Genomic DNA, 22,834 nt, shown 5'->3' with positions numbered 1-22,834 from the left:
TTTTTTACACCACTTATTTTAAAAAATGCAAAGGGTAATTACTAAAAAAGATATGCTTTTGCAAAAGATTAAAGTTTACGAATGCATGCCCTACTTTTTTATTTCCAGAATGATTTAGCAAAGGTAGATAAATCAGGTAACCCTATTTACAATGGAGGAATGCAGAGTTGTGCCCCATGAACATAGGACAGACTCTGTGTCTGTTTCCTCGATGAAAGAATCTGAGCCATCACCTGACTTGTCCTCAGGTATGCTCCTGCATTCATTACATGTTTCACAACGTTGCAAAATGAAATGAGAGTGTGATGTTGCATTATTTATATGGCTTTTTACAGGTTAAATAAAATGCATTTTCATTCATAAGTGGAAGAAACTAAATAGAAGTTCGCAAAGTTTATGTACTCATATTTTATTACAATGTTTTGTCTTCAATGGCTTTGTTGTAGGAGTGTGTAAACCTAAAATTTATTAACATGATAAACTTGATTTATGCACTATTATACATGTACTTCTGTTAAAAAATGGAATGTCTACTTGATGAAGACAAGTACATGTAGGTCCTAAGCAGTCACTGCCTGAATGTGTAAAGTTAAACAGTGTTTTGTCACCATTTTTTTAATCAGACTGGGACCATTTTTTATAAGGAGTTTTTTTTTTTCAAAACAAAAATTGGAAATTGTTCACATTTGGTTAATAGTATAAGTTTCAGCATTTTTTACATCCTCAATCAGAGTCAAAATGGTGCCTTGACCCAATCCAAAATACCCTGGCCCCATTCCCAAAAGGGTAATAAAAACCACTGCAGACAAGTATGCCAGGGGACATTTCATTAACAATCCAAGGACTGATTTTGCACATATTTGAGCAGTGCAGCTCTACTGTAGGAATATTGATAAAAAAATTGCCCTCAGGACCCTAAGACTGCAAGCCTTATTAATTTCTCGCCTCCGTTCTATAATTCAGGAAGCCAGTTGACCCCAGCGAGCAGTATTGAGGGAGCTATGCCAGCCAAGACACCAAGACTTAAAGAAGTTTGGGAGGTGTACATACAGGCTGTAAAAAGTCAGGACAAGTCAGCCAGCAATGTTGAGGTCAGTGAATCTTTCAAAAATTAAATATGTACTCTTTCTCACTCCAAAATAAGATGTACCACAATTGATACAATTGTTTTAATTTACCAAAAAAGAATGAAGGATACGTTGTTTAATTTGAAAGATAGTTGGAGAAAACACAGTATTTCTACCATATGAAATGGTAGTTGATCACTGTAAATCTTTTAGGACCCATCAGTCATTTAATATTTGCGCATTTCCAGCTATTAAATATACGGTTACAATTGTGTTATCAGTTATTAATTTTCCATAAATTCTTTATTTAGTAACAGTGGTCGAAATTAACACAAGCCCGCAAGCCTTGCACTGGTAAAATGTCTTGCGGGCTTGCTCAAATTCTGAATTTTATATAACAGGGCTTGTTCAAAATTTTGATGCCAAGCTGTAGTATTTGAATTCGGGCTTGTTCATCCAAAAGTCTAATTTCAATGATTGTAGTAATTAAGTAGTGAAAGGTTCATCACTCAAAAATTATGTTTGTAATACATGTGTATGTATTGATTTTAAATATGAATATCACTTTAATAATCTGAATTTATGACTGGTCTCAGGGCATTTGCGACTTCAGCAGACCAAAAGTATCCATGAATTTGCTCTTAAATGTTTCATAACAACAGCCCTCGCTGATGTTGGCATTGGCATGTGATCAACCTTTTATACAGTGGTTGAAATTAACACAAGCCCTCAAGCCCGGCACTGCTGAATTTTATATAGCAGGGCTTGTTCAAAAATTTGATGCCAAGCAATAGTATAAGAATTTGGGCTTATTCATCCAAAAGTCTAATTTTGATGACTGTTTATATAGGGTTTTTCTTGTTTTTTAACCAGGTTTTCAACGAAAAGCGGCTTATTAGAATGAGGTTGTCGTTGGGCGGGAGGGCGGGCGTCAAACATTGGTTTCTGTTCAATAACTTTAGTTAGCATTGACAGATATTGATAAAACTTATTGTGTAGGTAGCTTATGGGAAGAGCTAGTTTGGGATTGCTTTTGAGGGGGGTGGGGCTAAGGTCAAGGTCACTGTTACTAAAAATAGAAAAATGGTTTCCGCCCAATAACTTTAGTTAGCATTGATAGATATTGATGAAACTTAGTCTGTAGGTAGCTTATGTGAAGAGCTAGCTTGGAATTGCTTTTGAGTGGGGAGGGGCTAAGGTCAAGGTCACTATAACTAAAAATAGAAAAATGGTTTCCGCCCAATAACTTTAGTTAGGATTGACAGATATTAGTGAAACTTGGTGTGTAGGTAGCATGTGAAGAGCTAGCTTGGGATTGCTTTTGAGTGGGGAGGGGCTACGGTCAATGTCACTGTTACTTGAAATAGAAAAATATTTTTTGCCAAATAACTTTTGATAGCATTGATAGATATTGATTAAACTTGGTGTGTGGGTAGCTTGTGTAAAGAGCTAGCTTGGGATTGCTTTTGAGGGGGGTGGGGCTAAGGTCAAGGTCACTGTTACTAAAAATTTAAAAATGGTGTCCGCCCAATAACTTTAGTTAGGATTGATAGATATTGATAAAACTTGGTGTGTAGTTAGCTTATGTACAGAGCTAGCTTGGGATTGCTTTTGAGGGGGGTGGAGCTAAGGTCAAGGTCACTGTTACTAAAAATAGAAAAATGATTTCTGTCCAATAACTTTAGTTAAATCATTGATACTGTGGTCAGGAGCATTAAAATGTTCAGACACATTTGTATATGAATCTGGAAAATGCTTTATATCAAACTTATGACTGTTCATTCTCTGACTACATTTTTGTTGAGTCTGACCAACATATTCTGAAAGGATACAAAATGGCAACAACTTAGTTAGAATTGATGGAGAGTGATGAATCTTAGTGTGAATATAGCTTATATGAAGCTGCAGATTGAACTTGCTCATACAACAAATTAATTGGCTATAATTTCTGATTGCCCATAACAAAAACCTGGTTTCGTCGCATTGCGGCGCTTCTAGTCTTAATTTTAAATGATTTTCAAAGTTTAAAAAGACCTCAAGGCTGTTAAATCATTGGAACCCTTGGAAAGACATGAAACAGTGCAGTACTACTGTTGGAAATCTTGCCTAAGTACAGAATGTCTCCTAAGAATTTGGTTGAAATAGTCCTCATGATGATAATTTTACTGTATAAAAATTGAAAAGTTCATTTTATTCTTTTCCAGAAACAAGCTGCCCTTTTAAACATATTGTTGCGGCTGTGTGCCCATGAAATGAAGCATGGCACTCTAACCAACTTTGGGTAGGTACAAGGACTACTGCATGGTCATATTTCAAACAAGAATTGTTCCTACATCAGGGCCTTTTACCCCCCAATTCCATTTTTGTAGTTCACAGGCCTCATACACTGAAACGAACAATTTTTCATTTTATTATATCATATAAGAAAGGATACAAAATGGCAACTTTTTTTTTTAGAAAAGTCGCCAAATTGACCTCATTTCGTAAATTATGTTGGTGAAATTCAGTCCCAGCCCTGTGAGTGCTGAGTTTTGATTTGGAATTGAGAGCAGGCTTTAATTTCAAATCAATGAAAATTATCAAGATGATAATTCACTTATTTTTTAACTGTAAAATATCTATTATATTTTACTGATAAATCCCTTTAAATCACTAGAAAGCATATAATAAAAGAATCCTTTGAATAGCATCTAATAAAAGAACCTATTGAATTTAAATCCATATGCATTTGTTTGTCCAGGGTTGACCTGTCACATTTTCTTATTGGTTTAAAATTTAAGAAAATTCAATTCAGGTCAGTCGGCTGCATGTTAATTGTAAAATACAAACTTCCAACACAGCTTTAAACAATTTGTGCTTATAGTCTGACCATGCACCCCAAAGTTACCTTGTCTGTTTTATCTAAATAAGTCAGTGTACTAAACCTTTTAAGAGAATTGCTCATATTTTGTAAAATGCTCTTATTACAAAAAATATTGCAAAACAAAGTGTGGGAAACCATTAGGAGTGTCAAAACTAAGATACTTACCCTAAAACTTTAAGAACCCTTCAATAAATGTTAATTTATTTCACTTAAAAATTGTCTTTGTGGACCACAATTTTGAATACTATTAGTAAACACAATTCAGGAAATGATCATAGTCGAATTGGTGGATGGATATTGTCATGTGATGTTCAAATGTATTTGATAAAGGTTAAAATATACATCGGGATTGTATAAGTCATTGCGACTGAGTGGTGAAGGCATCAGTTTTATCTATTTTTTCTTGACTGTACCAGCTTGGTTTTGCTCCTTAATACAAGCTGAATATTTTTTTACTGCAATTTCGATATCAAAAAGTAACTTAAAAATAATAAAGTCAGAGTTTTCAAATGCATTTCCAGGAAAAATAATTTTTGCTCCAAAAACATGAGCAACTCGCTTTGAGCTTGGCTGCCACTCAATAACGGTTGGAAGATATTCACTTAAATAAGTAACTACATGTAATAGAGAAAATACACACATGTTAGTATGCAAAGGTCATAATTCTGATTGTTATAATTGCCAACTATAATTATTCCCAATTTTCAACTGAAAAAAAACAACATAATTGGTGTCAGCTCGGCTGAAATTTCATTTTTATTACATGTATTCATGTATATTTATTTTGACTTCATGTTATAAATGATAGTTATCATTGAGATAACTTATCAGATAATTGATAATGAGAGTTTGTTGACTGTCCTGCTGTTATTAAGTACATGTTAATGACATCGAGCCGATTATCTGAAAACTTGCGATACATATGGGTCAGGGTTGCATATTAATAAGCAGATTGATTTCTGTTCTGAAATTAATTGAGCATGCAAGCGCAAATGGATACTGTTAATGTTACTATGTATAAGGAGTGTTATTCAAACAATTTGTGTGTAGTGGAACAGAATTTAAATGTAATTTAATTATGCTTTATTCTTTTTTACAAATGCTTATGTCAGGTAGTTGGATTTACAGAATAGGCAATATAGTTATTTATATTTGATATGTAGGGAATATGATGTTGGCTAGTTGATCTGTCAGGTCTCTGTGGCCTAGTGGTTATGCTTCCGCCTACGGAGCGGGAGGTGGTGGGTTCGATCCCCGGCTGTGTCATACCGAAAGACGTTTAAAGTTGGTACAAGTAGCTCCCTTGCTTGGCACTCGGCATTTAAAGGGTAGTGCTTGGAAAAGTGGTGTACTCAGTACTGGTTTAACCCAGGAAAGTTCTACCCAGTGTATCGGTGCTTTAAACCGAGCAGGTAAAAGAATCAAGGGGACTTTATTGTATCCCACCACTGTCTCTTCCACGTGCTGTCCCTCCAGCAAAAACAAAGGACCCCGTTGGAAATAAGTGCTTGCACTTTCACAGGTTATCCTTGACCGCAAGGTCTAAAGAAATACATACATACAAGGTTGTATCACTTTGAGTTGCTTGCATAGTGTCCAAATAGTATAAGACCAAAGGTTTGAATGTGATGTATCATTAAGAGTTGATACAATCCCACAAATAATTGAATAACACAACTTTGGAAACCACAGTACACTAGTACGCAATGCTTCGTTATGTACCGTGGGTGGTTTGGCTTGGAAACTCTTGTTATAATAGAAAATTAATGAGGCTGTTTACTAGGTTCTGCAAGGAACCAGATGCTTTCCCGTTAAAAATATTCTAGTGAAGCCGAAATTGAACTTGGTCCAATTGTTTAAGTACAATTGTATTTGTCAGCAGTCAAGACCTTTTAGCCATGGAGGATACCAACTCTACAATTTTATTGAAGAATATTTAAAAGCAATATGCAAATTGGCTTGATTCCTTGTTTGCTTGATCATAATGGACCAATTCTGTTTTACTCTGTGTAAGCTTTCCCTCTTGGCTTGATATTTGCGAGGCTCAAAGTGCTTCAGCCTGTCCCTGGGATATCAAGCCAACAGGTCTTGACTGTATGAAGTATCACTCACAGTCTGTTTGATGAATGATTAAGAATTATTATGATAAAGTTTAAAAGTGAGACATGAAGTGGTTTGAAAGTTTAAAAAAAAAAAATTCACATCGGAAAACTACAGTTAGGTACTTTTAGAAAATAGTAACAAATGTAGAAAAAAGGGAATATGTTTATTAAAGGGACTGTACACCAGATTGGCACCAAAAAAAGTTTTTTTCTGTAACGAATCTCAGGACAATTATCTAATAGAATGTGTTACGCTTTGATATCATAATTGTAAAAAATATGTACCAAAATGTAAAAAAAAAAAAATTGTGTTGGAGACCGGGTTCAAACCCGTGTCGCCAAAATTGCAGTCCAGCGTCGTGTCCACCGAGCTACGACGGCTTACTCTAATCGGGTGACATAATTAAGCTATACAACTACCACGGTAATATCACGTGATAACACCGACTAGCCAATCACGCATAAGGAATGAATTCTTCCTGGTGGACATACCCAGTTATCTTTTTTAATGGAAAAATATGAAATAACTGCTAAACTTAAATAAATTGTAAACTATGTGGTACTTCAGTTAGTAAGTTTCAATGTATTGTACACATCGATGCCAAGTTTATGTCAATTTTTTCGACAATTTTCTCTTTTTTTTTTGCTGTTTTATCATACTGAGTACAGCCCCTTTAAAAATGATGTTCATGCCCAATATAAACAAGTTTACAAAGATGACATTTTTCCAGCGAGATGCAGAGCGTGTGTAACCAGCTGTGTAGAGAGTTCATGACAGACATTCTGCACATTACGAGTCGATGTGAGACAGATGACACGACCCAATTACAGAATTACCTCCTTAACGACCGCGGCTGGCTATTGCTGCAGGTTTTACACAGGAAAGGAGCACAGGTGAGAAATTACATGCGATATGTATACGCTTTATTGGAATATTAAATTGATTTTCATTTTATATGTAGAATCATAACCAGTTGATATGCATTTAGAATATCGTAAAAATTTAAGGGATTTTTGGTACTGTGACTTTAAATTAGTCCCTTGGTATTATGTGCATTTCACCAAATGATTTTCGGATATCTTTTACACACCAGTTCTAACTTGCCAGGAAAGCACACTTGTTAAAGTAAACATATTTGATATGTGTGTGTGTGTGTGTGTGAGGGGTATTGAAATTGTTCTGACCTAAGGGACATGTTAAAGCCGGTTTAAAGGCTTGCTGAGTTATACCGACCATGACACAGTATTCCCAAAGGTCTGATTATAGATCCGCTAGACACATGTATGAATCATGCATGCACTCCAAAAAACTTTTATTAGACATTTATACAATGCACCAAATAGCACCTGCATATTGTATTTGATGACATCAATGTTACAGTGCAAGGTAGTCAGTGTTTAATAGCATAAGAAATTGATATTTAAAAACTTAATCAGTTATTCTATACTTCAAACTGGAGTAAAGTTTTTCACTGAATAAAAGGGGCATGAATCACAATAGTTAAATCTGCACTCTCACAGATAGCACGTTTTTACACCTTTTAATTTTTTGTCTTGGAACGAGCCAATTTTTGCGAAATTCCATTGAAACAGTTATATAACACTGCTGACAAAAAATTAGATCGCAGATTTTTATATTTAAGTTCAAAAATTAATGTTTTATGCATTTTTTTTAAACCGCTAGTAACGGTTTATGCCATAAAACATTGATTTTCAAATGGAAATCTGCAAATCTGTGGTCTGATCTTTTGTCAGCAATCTTTTTCTTTTTCCAAGACAAAAAATAAAAAAGTTGTAAAAACGGTATATCTGTGAGAGTGCAGCTTTAAGGACTTACAGTTATGGGCCTTGGTGTTAATGCATATTTTTTCTTTGGCAACATATCTATCAAATTTCAATTCAACATTGTAAAAGATTGAGAGTAATGTCAATGTTAAAGTTTTTGCATAAGTACAACTTTGTCAACGACACAAAGGCAATGACAATACCTCAACAGTCCAGCTTATAAATCATTGTTGTTTCAGCACCTGTCGGGAAGTCGAGATCTGGCCAATCTGTTGGTGTCACTGTTGCCATGGTGCCTTAAATTCCCACTAAGGAACGCTCCGGAACAAGAAATAGGTAATGTATGAAAAAAATACCAGATTGTGAAAAATTGTTAAAGGGACTAGACACCAGGTAATACAATTGCAAGATTTTTTTTTTCAATAACTTAAATAACATAGACTTCACTGCATACAACCTATTGAATCTTACTTACTGATGTATCGCATCTCTTGCGACCCATGCAATTTTTTGCAGTTTTGGGGCATTTTTCCAATTTGAAATACTGGGGTTGTAAGTAAATAGTGTCGGTATAATCTGTACTCATAAACAGATATGGTTTAAAGTTGGTAGCCATTATGCACTATTTTTAAACGAGAGAACTCAGACGAGACAGCAACATGATTGTTTTGTTTATTTTTTTTAGTCATGTTAAATGATATATTATCGGCTTCTTACTAGCTTGCAAAGACAAATCTAGGCTTGTTTTGAGGGAAATAGTGTATTTGCCAATTTTTGGACCATCTGGTGTCTAGTGCCTTTAAAGAAGGCAACAAGTATAATACATGTCCCCAAAACAGAAAATGACTGTTTTTCTTTTTGAATAATATTTTTTTTTTTTTTTTTTTTTGAAAGATCTCAAGATAAGGCCAACATAAAACTGTTTGGTTAGAGTTACATCCTTTACAAAACAGGTAGCATGGTTTATATTACTATTTTTATTACAGGCTTTATGTAAGAAAGTAATTGTTATCATTGGTGTATGGTATTGAAGTTATCTTCTGTATAGTAATGCTTAAATGGTTTTACTCTTCATATAAAACACACCATTTTAATTATTTTCTTTTTTACCAATGGACTATAAATAACAGTCACATGCTCGGCACCTGTTTCATAGGTAGGCTCGAGAACCCCGAAAACAATATGTATTTTTTGTTAGGCCATATAAAAAGTCACTGAGCGGACAAAAGAGTAATATTTTAATAGTTCATCTCCTTCAACTTTTTCGTTGCTATTGTTCATTATTTGTAGCTGGGTCATTGTCTGTAGAAATATAATCTGACATTACCCAATAGATTTTGTCTGATAAATTATGAAACTAGGATAGTTGAATAAAAGTAAGGTGCATGAGGTGGTTGACCCGACAAACTAGATTTGGCCTATTGTTATGCTCCTGAATTAACGCATATATATAGAAGTCTCATTGATCGTCTGTATGTCAGTCACTTGGTCCGGGCTAACATCTAATGATTATAGGATTTTTGATATTATAATTAATTATGTATAGTTTCCACATTCATGTTAAGCTCATAAAAACACATGCTTATGAGGTTTTCTTTAAAGAAGGAAAAGGCTCATAAATAGTAAATGTTGCATACCATCTTAACTTGCTCAATTTCACTCAATTTCAATCAAACTTTGCTTAAATGTACAGAAGCATTATGGAGGGTATGACACAATTATTAATCAAGCTCTAACAAGGTCAAATTGGGGGCATTTGTCCTGTTCCTGTGATAACTGTGTTATTTACGGGGTCAAAGGTCAAGGTCACAGTAACCTTGAATGCTAAAAGATTGTCTGAGTCATAACTCAACAATGCCTGCACCCATGGTCCTCAAACTTGACTTGATAGTTGGACCTGACCACTAGATGACCCCTAATGATTTTAGGGGTCAAGGTCACAGTGACCCTGAACACAAATTTGACAATTCCTGGACCTATGGTCATCAAACTTGACATGAAGGTTGGGCCTGATCAGTAGATGACCCCTATTGTTTTTAGGGGTCATCAGGTCAAAGGATAAGGTCACAGTTTTTTCCCCCGTATCAGAGCGCCTCCAATTATTCCCTTAAAAATGGAAGAAGAACTGTATAATGCTGAGGTCATTAGCGAAATAAGCGAAATAATAATTTATAGATGATTGGTTTAGTAAGCTTTTGAATAAAAGATCTTTTATTTTATTTCAAACATTTTCATTTAATAACTAGGGATGGCAACGAGTACCCGAGTACTCGAGTACTCGATCGAACGTCCGAGTACTCGAGTACCAAATCACTACTCGAGTACTCGGAAAAAAAAATCAAAAAATCTATAAAAATCACCAAATACACGATTTACAGACAAAATATCAGATCTGGTTAGTTGCCAAGAGGACAATTAACGGTCCCTCTAATCCCCGCTGTGTACACAATTGACCTCAATCAATTAGTTGAGAGTTGTTGTGATAGTTGCAAACTGTCAACAAAGGACCCCTATTTCAAATTAGCACTGATGTCAATTAGCGAAGTTTTGATAGCGGTACTTTCACCTACACAATTCTATTGTATACCAATTAGAGACTTTTCATCAAACAATGGACGCTAACGAGCAAGTATCGACCGTTACGAAAATTTATTGATTTCTTAAAGGGCGTATTTTAACTATTTTTGCAATGATTATCACAATTGATTGGTTGATATTTTAAATCAAGAATTATGAATATTAATGAGGTCAACAACAATTACACAGTACGAAAAACTATCATTTAAAAATTAAATTATAGAGTGAACAACTGAACTTCGTATTGAATTTCGTTCACTATTTTTATGTATGCTTTTAATTTTCGTTTATTGCATTCTGATTGTTGTTTATTTCTACAGTGCATACTTGTATAAAATGAAACGAACAAGACAAATTAAAAGCCTGAAACAACATTTGTTTTCTTTTTATATCATTTTTTGTTAAAATACGTAATGAAAGTTTAATTTAAAGGTGAAAATGACCAATAATACGACCTACGCACAATATACGTCATTAACGATACATGATATATACACAATCTTGTCTTTGCGAACACATATTCAATTTTTCCGAGTAATCGAGTACCCGAGTACTCGATCGAACGATCGTCCGAGTACTCGAGTATTAATTTTACTACTCGTTGCCATCCCTATTAATAACTGTTGTAAAATAAACAAAAAAAGTAAAGATTGTATAATGAACCAAAGTGTCCAGGATTCCTTGCCCGGTCTATCTGGCGTATGCTTGTATAATGAACCAAAGTGTCCAGGATTCCATGCCCGGTCTGTCTGGCGTATGCTTGTATAATGAACCAAAGTGTCCAGGATTCCATGCCCGGTCTGTCTGGCGTATGCTTGTATAATGAACCAAAGTGTCCCGGATTCCATGCCCGGTCTGTCTGGCGTATGCTTGTATAATGAACCAAAGTGTCCAGGATTCCATGCCCGGTCTGTCTGGCGTATGCTTGTATAATGAACCAAAGTGTCCCGGATTCCATGCCCGGTCTGTCTGGTGTATGTTTGTATAATGAACCAAAGTGTCCAGGATTCCATGCCCGGTCTGTCTGGCGTATGCTTGTATAATGAACCAAAGTGTCCCGGATTCCTTGCCCGGTCTGTCTGGCGTATGCTTGTATAATGAACCAAAGTGTCCCGGATTCCTTGCCCGGTCTGTCTGGCGTATGCTTGTATAATGAACCAAAGTGTCCCGGATTCCATGCCCGGTCTGTCTGGCGTATGCTTGTATAATGATCCAAACTGTCCAGGATTCCATGCCCGGTCTGTCTGGCGTATGCTTGTATAATAAACCAAAGTGTCCCGGATTCCATCCCCGGTCTGTCTGGCGTATGCTTGTATAATAAACCAAAGTGTCCAGGATTCCATGCCCGGTCTATCTGGCGTATGCTTGTATAATGAACCAAACTGTCCCGAATTCCATGCCCGGTCTATCTGGCGTATGCTTGTATAATGAACCAAAGTGTCCCGGATTCCATGCCCGGTCTGTCTGGCGTATGCTTGTATAATGAACCAAAGTGTCCCGCATTCCATGCCCGGTCTGTCTGGCGTATGCTTGTATAATGAACCAAAGTGTCCCGGATTCCTTTGTATAATGAACCAAAGTGTCCAGGATTCCATGCCCGGTCTGTCTGGCGTATGCTTGTATAATGAACCAAAGTGTCCCGGATTCCTTGCCCGGTCTGTCTGGCGTATGCTTGTATAATGAACCAAAGTGTCCCGGATTCCATGCCCGGTCTGTCTGGCGTATGCTTGTATAATGAACCAAAGTGTCCCGGATTCCATGCCTGGTCTGTCTGGCGTATGCTTGTATAATGATCCAAACTGTCCAGGATTCCATGCCCGGTCTGTCTGGCGTATGCTTGTATAATAAACCAAAGTGTCCCGGATTCCATCCCCGGTCTGTCTGGCGTATGCTTGTATAATAAACCAAAGTGTCCAGGATTCCATGCCCGGTCTATCTGGCGTATGCTTGTATAATGAACCAAACTGTCCCGGATTCCATGCCCGGTCTATCTGGCGTATGCTTGTATAATGAACCAAAGTGTCCCGGATTCCATGCCCGGTCTGTCTGGCGTATGCTTGTATAATGAACCAAAGTGTCCCGCATTCCATGCCCGGTCTGTCTGGCGTATGCTTGTATAATGAACCAAAGTGTCCCGGATTCCATGCCCGGTCTGTCTGGTGTATGCTTGTATAATGAACGAAAGTGTCCTGGATTCCATGCCCGGTCTGTCTGGTGTATGCTTGTATAATGAACCAAAGTGTCCCGGATTCCATGCCCGGTCTGTCTGGTGTATGCTTGTATAATGAACCAAAGTGTCCCTGATTCCATGCCCGGTCTGTCTGGTGTATGCTTGTATAATGAACCAAAGTGTCCAGGATTCCATGCCCGGTCTGTCTGGTGTATGCTTGTATAATAAACCAAAGTGTCCAGGATTCCATGCCCGGTCTGTCTGGCATATGCTTGTATAATAAACCAAAGTGTCCAGGATTCCATGCCCGGTCTGTCTGGCGTATGCTTGTATAATAAACCAAAGTGTCCAGGATTCCATGCCCGGTCTGTCTGGTGTATGCTTGTATAATGAACCAAACTGTCCGGGATTCCTTGCCCGGTCTGTCTGGTGTATGCTTGTATAATGAACCAAAGTGTCCCGGATTCCATGCCCGGTCTGTCTGGCGTATGCTTGTATAATGAACCAAAGTGTCCCGCATTCCATGCCCGGTCTGTCTGGCGTATGCTTGTATAATGAACCAAAGTGTCCCGGATTCCATGCACGGTCTATCTGGCGTATGCTTGTATAATGAACGAAAGTGTCCTGGATTCCATGCCCGGTCTGTCTGGTGTATGCTTGTATAATGAACCAAAGTGTCCCGGATTCCATGCCCGGTCTGTCTGGTGTATGCTTGTATAATGAACCAAAGTGTCCAGGATTCCATGCCCGGTCTGTCTGGTGTATGCTTGTATAATGAACCAAAGTGTCCAGGATTCCATGCCCGGTCTGTCTGGTGTATGCTTGTATAATAAACCAAAGTGTCCAGGATTCCATGCCCGGTCTGTCTGGCATATGCTTGTATAATAAACCAAAGTGTCCAGGATTCCATGCCCGGTCTGTCTGGCGTATGCTTGTATAATAAACCAAAGTGTCCAGGATTCCATGCCCGGTCTGTCTGGTGTATGCTTGTATAATGAACCAAACTGTCCGGGATTCCTTGCCCGGTCTGTCTGGTGTATGCTTGTATAATGAACCAAAGTGTCCCTGATTCCATGCTCGGTCTGTCTGGTGTATGCTTGTATAATGAACCAAAGTGTCCAGGATTCCTTGCCCGGTCTGTCTGGTGTATGCTTGTATAATGAACCAAAGTGTCCAGGATTCCATGCCCGGTCTGTCTGGTGTATGCTTGTATAATGAACTAAAGTGTCCAGGATTCTATGCCCGGTCTGTCTGGTGTATGCTTGTATAATGAACCAAAGTGTCCCTTATTCCATGCCCGGTCTGTCTGGCTTATGTTTGTATAATGAACCAAAGTGTCCAGGATTCCTTGCCCGGTCTGTCTGGCGTATGCTTGTATAATGAACGAAAGTGTTTAGGATTCCATGCCAGGTCTGTCTGGCGTATGCTTGTATATTGAACCAAAGTGTCCCGGATTCCATGCCCGGTCTGTCTGGCGTATGCCTGTATAATGAACCAAAGTGTCCCTGATTCCATGCCCGGTCTGTCTGGCGTATGCTTGTATAAAGAACCAAAGTGTCCCTGATTCCATGCCCGATCTGTCTGGCATATGCTTGTATAATGAACGAAAGTGTCCTGGATTCCATGCCCGGTCTGTCTGGTGTATGCTTGTATAATGAACCAAAGTGTCCCTGATTCCATGCCCGGTCTGTCTGGTGTATGCTTGTATAATGAACTAAAGTGTCCCGGATTCCATGCCCGGTCTGTCTGGTGTATGCTTGTATAATGAACCAAAGTGTCCCGGATTCCATGCCCGGTCTGTCTGGTGTATGCTTGTATAATAAACCAAAGTGTCCCGGATTCCATGCCCGGTCTGTCTGGCGTATGCTTGTATAATGAACAAAAGTGTCCCGGATTCCTTGCCCGGTCTGTCTGGCGTATGCTTGTATAATAAACCAAAGTGTCCCAGATTCCATGCCCGGTCTGTCTGGTGTATGCTCGTATAATGAACCAAAGTGTCCAGGATTCCATGCCCGGTCTGTCTGGTGTATGCTGGTATAATGAACCAAAGTGTCCAGGATTCCTTGCCCGGTCTGTCTGGTGTATGCTCGTATAATGATCAAAAGTGTCCTGGATTCCATGCCCGGTCTGTCTGGTGTATGCTCGTATAATGAACCAAAGTGTCCAGGATTCCTTGCCCGGTCTGTCTGGTGTATGCTCGTATAATGAACCAAAGTGTCCTGGATTCCATGCCCGGTCTGTCTGGTGTATGCTTGTATAATGAACCAAACTGTCCAGGATTCCTTGCCCGGTCTGTCTGGTGTATGCTTGTATAATGAACGAAAGTGTCCAGGATTCCATGCCCGGTCTGTCTGGCGTATGCTTGTATAATGAACCAAAGTGTCCCTGATTCCATGCCCGGTCTGTCTGGCATATGCTTGTATAATGAACCAAGCTGTCCAGGATTCCATGCCAGGTCTGTCTGGCGTATACTCGTATAATGAACCAAAGTGTCCCTGATTCCATGCCCGGTCTGTCTGGCGTATGCTTGTATAATGAACCAAACTGTCCAGGATTCCATGCCCGGTCTGTCTGGTGTATGCTTGTATAATGAACCAAAGTGTCCCTGATTCCATGCCCGGTCTGTCTGGCGTATGCTTGTATAATGAACCAAAGTGTCCCGGATTCCATGCCCGGTCTGTCTGGCGTATGCTCGTATAATAAACCAAAGTGTCCCGAATTCCATGCCTGGTCTGTCTGGCGTATGCTCGTATAATGAACTAAAGTGTCCCGGATTCCATGCCCGGTCTGTCTGGCGTATGCTTGTATAATGAACCAAAGTGTCCCTGATTCCATGCCCGGTCTGTCTGGCATATGCTTGTATAATGAACCAAAGTGTCCCTGATTCCATGCCCGGTCTGTCTGGCGTATGCTTGTATAATGAACCAAAGTGTTTAGGATTCCATGCCCGGACTGTCTGGCATATGCTTGTATAATGAACGAAATTGTCCCGGATTCCATGCCCGGTCTGTCTGGTGTATGCTTGTATAATGAACTAAAGTGTCCAGGATTCTATGCCCGGTCTGTCTGGTGTATGCTTGTATAATGAACCAAAGTGTCCCTTATTCCATGCCCGGTCTGTCTGGCTTATGTTTGTATAATGAACCAAAGTGTCCAGGATTCCTTGCCCGGTCTGTCTGGCGTATGCTTGTATAATGAACGAAAGTGTTTAGGATTCCATGCCAGGTCTGTCTGGCGTATGCTTGTATATTGAACCAAAGTGTCCCGGATTCCATGCCCGGTCTGTCTGGCGTATGCCTGTATAATGAACCAAAGTGTCCCTGATTCCATGCCCGGTCTGTCTGGCGTATGCTTGTATAAAGAACCAAAGTGTCCCTGATTCCATGCCCGATCTGTCTGGCATATGCTTGTATAATGAACGAAAGTGTCCTGGATTCCATGCCCGGTCTGTCTGGTGTATGCTTGTATAATGAACCAAAGTGTCCCTGATTCCATGCCCGGTCTGTCTGGTGTATGCTTGTATAATGAACTAAAGTGTCCCGGATTCCATGCCCGGTCTGTCTGGTGTATGCTTGTATAATGAACCAAAGTGTCCCGGATTCCATGCCCGGTCTGTCTGGTGTATGCTTGTATAATAAACCAAAGTGTCCCGGATTCCATGCCCGGTCTGTCTGGCGTATGCTTGTATAATGAACAAAAGTGTCCCGGATTCCTTGCCCGGTCTGTCTGGCGTATGCTTGTATAATAAACCAAAGTGTCCCAGATTCCATGCCCGGTCTGTCTGGTGTATGCTCGTATAATGAACCAAAGTGTCCAGGATTCCATGCCCGGTCTGTCTGGTGTATGCTGGTATAATGAACCAAAGTGTCCAGGATTCCTTGCCCGGTCTGTCTGGTGTATGCTCGTATAATGATCAAAAGTGTCCTGGATTCCATGCCCGGTCTGTCTGGTGTATGCTCGTATAATGAACCAAAGTGTCCAGGATTCCTTGCCCGGTCTGTCTGGTGTATGCTCGTATAATGAACCAAAGTGTCCTGGATTCCATGCCCGGTCTGTCTGGTGTATGCTTGTATAATGAACCAAACTGTGCGGGATTCCTTGCCCGGTCTGTCTGGTGTATGCTTGTATAATGAACCAAACTGTGCGGGATTCCTTGCCCGGTCTGTCTGGTGTATGCTTGTATAATGAACCAAACTGTCCGGGATTCCTTGCCCGGTCTGTCTGGTGTATGCTTGTATAATAAACCAAACTGTCCGGGATTCCATGCCCGGTCTGTCTGGTGTATGCTTGTATAATAAACCAAACTGTCCAGGATTCCATGCCCGGTCTGTCCGGCATATGCTTGTATAATGAACCAAAGTGTCCAGGATTCCATGCCCGGTCTGTCCGGTGTATGCTTGTATAATGAACCAAAGTGTCCAGGATTCCATGCCCGGTCTGTCTGGTGTATGCTCGTATAATTAACCAAAGTGTCCAGGATTCCATGCCCGGTCTGTCTGGTGTATGCTCGTATAATGAACCAAAGTGTCCAGGATTCCATGCCCGGTCTGTCTGGTGTATGCTGGTATAATGAACCAAAGTGTCCAGGATTCCTTGCCCGGTCTGTCTGGTGTATGCTCGTATAATGATCAAAAGTGTCCTGGATTCCATGCCCGGTCTGTCTGGTGTATGCTCGTATAATGAACCAAAGTGTCCAGGATTCCTTGCCCGGTCTGTCTGGTGTATGCTCGTATAATGAACCAAAGTGTCCTGGATTCCATGCCCGGTCTGTCTGGTGTATGCTTGTATAATGAACCAAACTGTCCAGGATTCCTTGCCCGGTCTGTCTGGTGTATGCTTGTATAATGAACGAAAGTGTCCCGGATTCCATGCCCGGTTTGTCTGGCGTATGCTTGTATAATGAACCAAAGTGTCCCTGATTCCATGCCCGGTCTGTCTGGCATATGCTTGTATAATGAACCAAGCTGTCCAGGATTCCATGCCAGGTCTGTCTGGCGTATACTCGTATAATGAACCAAAGTGTCCCTGATTCCATGCCCGGTCTGTCTGGCGTATGCTTGTATAATGAACCAAAGTGTCCAGGATTCCATGCCCGGTCTGTCTGGTGTATGCTTGTATAATGAACCAAAGTGTCCCTGATTCCATGCCCGGTCTGTCTGGCGTATGCTTGTATAATGAACCAAAGTGTCCCGGATTCCATGCCCGGTCTGTCTGGCGTATGCTCGTATAATAAACCAAAGTGTCCCGAATTCCATGCCTGGTCTGTCTGGCGTATGCTCGTATAATGAACTAAAGTGTCCCGGATTCCATGCCCGGTCTGTCTGGCGTATGCTTGTATAATGAACCAAAGTGTCCCTGATTCCATGCCCGGTCTGTCTGGCATATGCTTGTATAATGAACCAAAGTGTCCCTGATTCCATGCCCGGTCTGTCTGGCGTATGCTTGTATAATGAACCAAAGTGTCCCGGATTCCATGCCCGGACTGTCTGGCATATGCTTGTATAATGAACGAAATTGTCCCGGATTCCATGCCCGGTCTGTCTGGTGTATGCTTGTATAATGAACTAAAGTGTCCAGGATTCTATGCCCGGTCTGTCTGGTGTATGCTTGTATAATGAACCAAAGTGTCCCTTATTCCATGCCCGGTCTGTCTGGCTTATGTTTGTATAATGAACCAAAGTGTCCAGGATTCCTTGCCCGGTCTGTCTGGCGTATGCTTGTATAATGAACGAAAGTGTTTAGGATTCCATGCCAGGTCTGTCTGGCGTATGCTTGTATATTGAACCAAAGTGTCCCGGATTCCATGCCCGGTCTGTCTGGCGTATGCCTGTATAATGAACCAAAGTGTCCCTGATTCCATGCCCGGTCTGTCTGGCGTATGCTTGTATAAAGAACCAAAGTGTCCCTGATTCCATGCCCGATCTGTCTGGCATATGCTTGTATAATGAACGAAGTGTCCTGGATTCCATGCCCGGTCTGTCTGGTGTATGCTTGTATAATGAACCAAAGTGTCCCTGATTCCATGCCCGGTCTGTCTGGTGTATGCTTGTATAATGAACTAAAGTGTCCCGGATTCCATGCCCGGTCTGTCTGGTGTATGCTTGTATAATGAACCAAAGTGTCCCGGATTCCATGCCCGGTCTGTCTGGTGTATGCTTGTATAATAAACCAAAGTGTCCCGGATTCCATGCCCGGTCTGTCTGGCGTATGCTTGTATAATGAACAAAAGTGTCCCGGATTCCTTGCCCGGTCTGTCTGGCGTATGCTTGTATAATAAACCAAAGTGTCCCAGATTCCATGCCCGGTCTGTCTGGTGTATGCTCGTATAATGAACCAAAGTGTCCAGGATTCCATGCCCGGTCTGTCTGGTGTATGCTGGTATAATGAACCAAAGTGTCCAGGATTCCTTGCCCGGTCTGTCTGGTGTATGCTCGTATAATGATCAAAAGTGTCCTGGATTCCATGCCCGGTCTGTCTGGTGTATGCTCGTATAATGAACCAAAGTGTCCAGGATTCCTTGCCCGGTCTGTCTGGTGTATGCTCGTATAATGAACCAAAGTGTCCTGGATTCCATGCCCGGTCTGTCTGGTGTATGCTTGTATAATGAACCAAACTGTCCAGGATTCCTTGCCCGGTCTGTCTGGTGTATGCTTGTATAATGAACGAAAGTGTCCCGGATTCCATGCCCGGTTTGTCTGGCGTATGCTTGTATAATGAACCAAAGTGTCCCTGATTCCATGCCCTGTCTGTCTGGCATATGCTTGTATAATGAACCAAGCTGTCCAGGATTCCATGCCAGGTCTGTCTGGCGTATGCTCGTATAATGAACCAAAGTGTCCCGGATTCCATGCCCGGTCTGTCTGGCGTATGCTTGTATAATGAACCAAACTGTCCAGGATTCCATGCCCGGTCTGTCTGGTGTATGCTTGTATAATGAACCAAAGTGTCCCTGATTCCATGCCCGGTCTGTCTGGCGTATGCTTGTATAATGAACCAAAGTGTCCCGGATTCCATGCCCGGTCTGTCTGGCGTATGCTCGTATAATAAACCAAAGTGTCCCGAATTCCATGCCTGGTCTGTCTGGCGTATGCTCGTATAATGAACTAAAGTGTCCCGGATTCCATGCCCGGTCTGTCTGGCGTATGCTTGTATAATGAACCAAAGTGTCCCTGATTCCATGCCCGGTCTGTCTGGCGTATGCTTGTATAATGAACCAAAGTGTCCCTGATTCCATGCCCGGTCTGTCTGGCGTATGCTTGTATAATGAACCAAAGTGTCCCGGATTCCATGCCCGGACTGTCTGGCATATGCTTGTATAATGAACGAAAGTGTCCCGGATTCCATGCCCGGTCTGTCTGGTGTATGCTTGTATAATGAACTAAAGTGTCCAGGATTCTATGCCCGGTCTGTCTGGTGTATGCTTGTATAATGAACCAAAGTGTCCCTTATTCCATGCCCGGTCTGTCTGGCTTATGTTTGTATAATGAACCAAAGTGTCCAGGATTCCTTGCCCGGTCTGTCTGGCGTATGCTTGTATAATGAACGAAAGTGTTTAGGATTCCATGCCCGGTCTGTCTGGCGTATGTTTGTATATTGAACCAAAGTGTCCCGGATTCCATGCCCGGTCTGTCTGGCGTATGCCTGTATAATGAACCAAAGTGTCCCTGATTCCATGCCCGGTCTGTCTGGCGTATGCTTGTATAAAGAACCAAAGTGTCCCTGATTCCATGCCCGGTCTGTCTGGCATATGCTTGTATAATGAACGAAAGTGTCCTGGATTCCATGCCCGGTCTGTCTGGTGTATGCTTGTATAATGAACCAAAGTGTCCCTGATTCCATGCCCGGTCTGTCTGGTGTATGCTTGTATAATGAACCAAAGTGTCCCTGATTCCATGCCCGGTCTGTCTGGTGTATGCTTGTATAATGAACCAAAGTGTCCCGGATTCCATGCCCGGTCTGTCTGGTGTATGCTTGTATAATAAACCAAAGTGTCCCGGATTCCATGCCCGGTCTGTCTGGCGTATGCTTGTATAATGAACAAAAGTGTCCCGGATTCCTTGCCCGGTCTGTCTGGCGTATGCTTGTATAATAAACCAAAGTGTCCCAGATTCCATGCCCGGTCTGTCTGGCGTATGCTTGTATAATGAACCAAAGTGTCCCGGATTCCATGCCAGGTCTGTCTGGCGTATGCTTGTATAATGAACCAAAGTGTCCCGGATTCCATGCCCGGTCTGTCTGGTGTATGCTTGTATAATGAACCAAAGTGTCCCTGATTCCATGCCCGGTCTGATTGGCGTATGCTTGTATAATGAACCAAACTGTCCAGGATTCCATGCCCGGTCTGTCTGTTGTATGCTCGTATAATGAACCAAAGTGTCCCTGATTCCATGCCCGGTCTGTCTGGCGTATGCTTGTATAATGAACCAAAGTGTCCCTGATTCCATGCCCGGTCTGTCTGGCGTATGCTTGTATAATGAACCAAGGTTTCCAGGATTCCATGCCCGGTCTGTCTGGCGTATGCTTGTATAATGAACCAAAGTGTCCAGGATTCCATGCCCGGACTGTCTGGCGTATGCTTGTATAATGAGCCAAAGTGTTCCAGATTCCATGCCCGGTCTGTCTCGCGTTTAATTGTATTATAAACCATTGAATTTATTGGTCATTAGGTTAATGGACACTTCAAATCAGTGACCGAAATAAAAGGTTGCAACCATGACCTACAGTGCATTATTTGTTTATGATATTAATGTGCTCATTGTCACAGGTTTAACCTAAAAGACTAAAGTAAGTATTTATCATTGTAAGGCCTCACCAATGAATTGTTTAGATTGATGGAGTTTGAAAACAGAGACCTATAAGCCCAGGCTTATAAGTACAATATCCTCACAAGGTTAACAAAGTAATCTGCACAGTGACATTGCCTGGTTTAAATAATGAAGACTTCTACCGTTGTTGTCAGAAGAAATTTTTAAATGAACTGACACTGTTCTTTGCTATAAATGTTTAAAATTTGTAAAAAAAACAGTGTTTGACTTATATCGGAAATTAAGGATGCTTCCCAAACAATCTTTCATTTAGCCTCATTTACAGAGCAGAGTAAGAATTGATTAATTTTCTGAAAACTATGTGCAGCAATCTTTCAATGAAATGTAATTTGGTGTGGCCTAACAAACGTATACATTATGTACATAATATATCTTTAATCGGTTTAGTGAGAAGTTGCAATACGTTATCTAAGATAAACTTGAAATGTACAAGATAAACTTGGTACTGATTGTACCATTTTGTATCTTAAAGTTCACCCCTAAACAGGTTATCAATTTTAAAAACAAATATAATTTAAACACATATCACTTATATAATATTTCACATGTATATGTATATAAAAAAGGTTGAATTTTACTGTTGTGAAATGAGTTGATCTTTGATTTCACACTATTTTTTTTCGAAGTTTAAATAAAAATTGTGTTTTGTAATTTTTACAATGACATGATTGTACAAATAATCAAAATCCCTTAGGGCTATTCAATTTAAACTTAAACCCCACCCCATGAACGCAATTTCAAACTGCACCATTCCCCCTTACAATATTTCAACTTCAAGTTGTTGCAAAAAATGGACTGGAACCTTCCCCTAAAAAAATCTCTTTTTGTCTGCCTGGGCTGGGGTGTGTGCTTAAATGGAAGAGCCTTAGCACTAATAGCAATTGTTAGCAATTGTTACTTAGGTACTGCAACCACAATCTGATTATTGATTTGATACAGGAGTGCTTCAGTTCGAGTGCTTTTATTATGTCTCTTGAATTTATGGGGAGACATATTGTTTTTGCCCTGTCCAGTAGTCCGTCCGACAGTCAGTCCGACTTTATGTTAGACTTTATTTCCGCTCAATAACTTGAGAACGTTAAGACCCAGAAACTTCATACTTAATTAGCAGGTTGTTCATGACCAATGGATGACCCCTATTGATTTTCTAGATCAGTAGGTAAAAGGTCAAGGTCATGATGACCTTGAGGTGAAAAAGTGTTTTTTTCCTCTATAATTTGAAAATGCTTCCACTCAAGAATATCAAACTTGGTATGCCATTTGGTCATGAGTAGCAGATGACCCATATTGCTTTTGAGATAAGGAGATGGAAGGTTAAGGTCGCAGTGACCTTGAGGTGAAAAAACATTTTCTGCTCAATAACTCAGAATGCTTGCACCCAGGAAATTCTTACTTGCGTGGTTTGCCAGTTGTTCATGACTAGTAGATGACCCCAGTGGATTTTG

The 22,834-nt window shown here is 40.6% G+C and overlaps 1 protein-coding gene across 3 annotated transcripts in view; it reads left to right on the top strand.

Moving 5' to 3' along the window:
* Positions 1-22,834, top strand: part of LOC128208301 (lysosomal-trafficking regulator-like) — an 86,753-nt gene that overhangs the window by 4,563 nt on the left and 59,356 nt on the right. For all 3 annotated transcript variants that reach the window (XM_052911844.1, XM_052911845.1, XM_052911843.1), the window contains exons 2-6: positions 109-248; positions 964-1,091; positions 3,272-3,348; positions 6,764-6,926; positions 8,057-8,153. In XM_052911844.1, coding sequence (XP_052767804.1) covers positions 152-248; positions 964-1,091; positions 3,272-3,348; positions 6,764-6,926; positions 8,057-8,153 — 562 coding nt within the window. In that variant the 5' untranslated portion in view covers positions 109-151. The remainder of the gene's footprint in view (positions 1-108; positions 249-963; positions 1,092-3,271; positions 3,349-6,763; positions 6,927-8,056; positions 8,154-22,834) is intronic.

Source organism: Mya arenaria, chromosome 11 (genome assembly GCF_026914265.1).
Source record: "Mya arenaria isolate MELC-2E11 chromosome 11, ASM2691426v1".
Classification (NCBI taxonomy): Eukaryota; Metazoa; Mollusca; class Bivalvia; order Myida; family Myidae; genus Mya; species Mya arenaria.
Note: the sequence above shows the minus strand (reverse complement) of the source record. Positions and strands in the feature narration are given on the sequence as shown.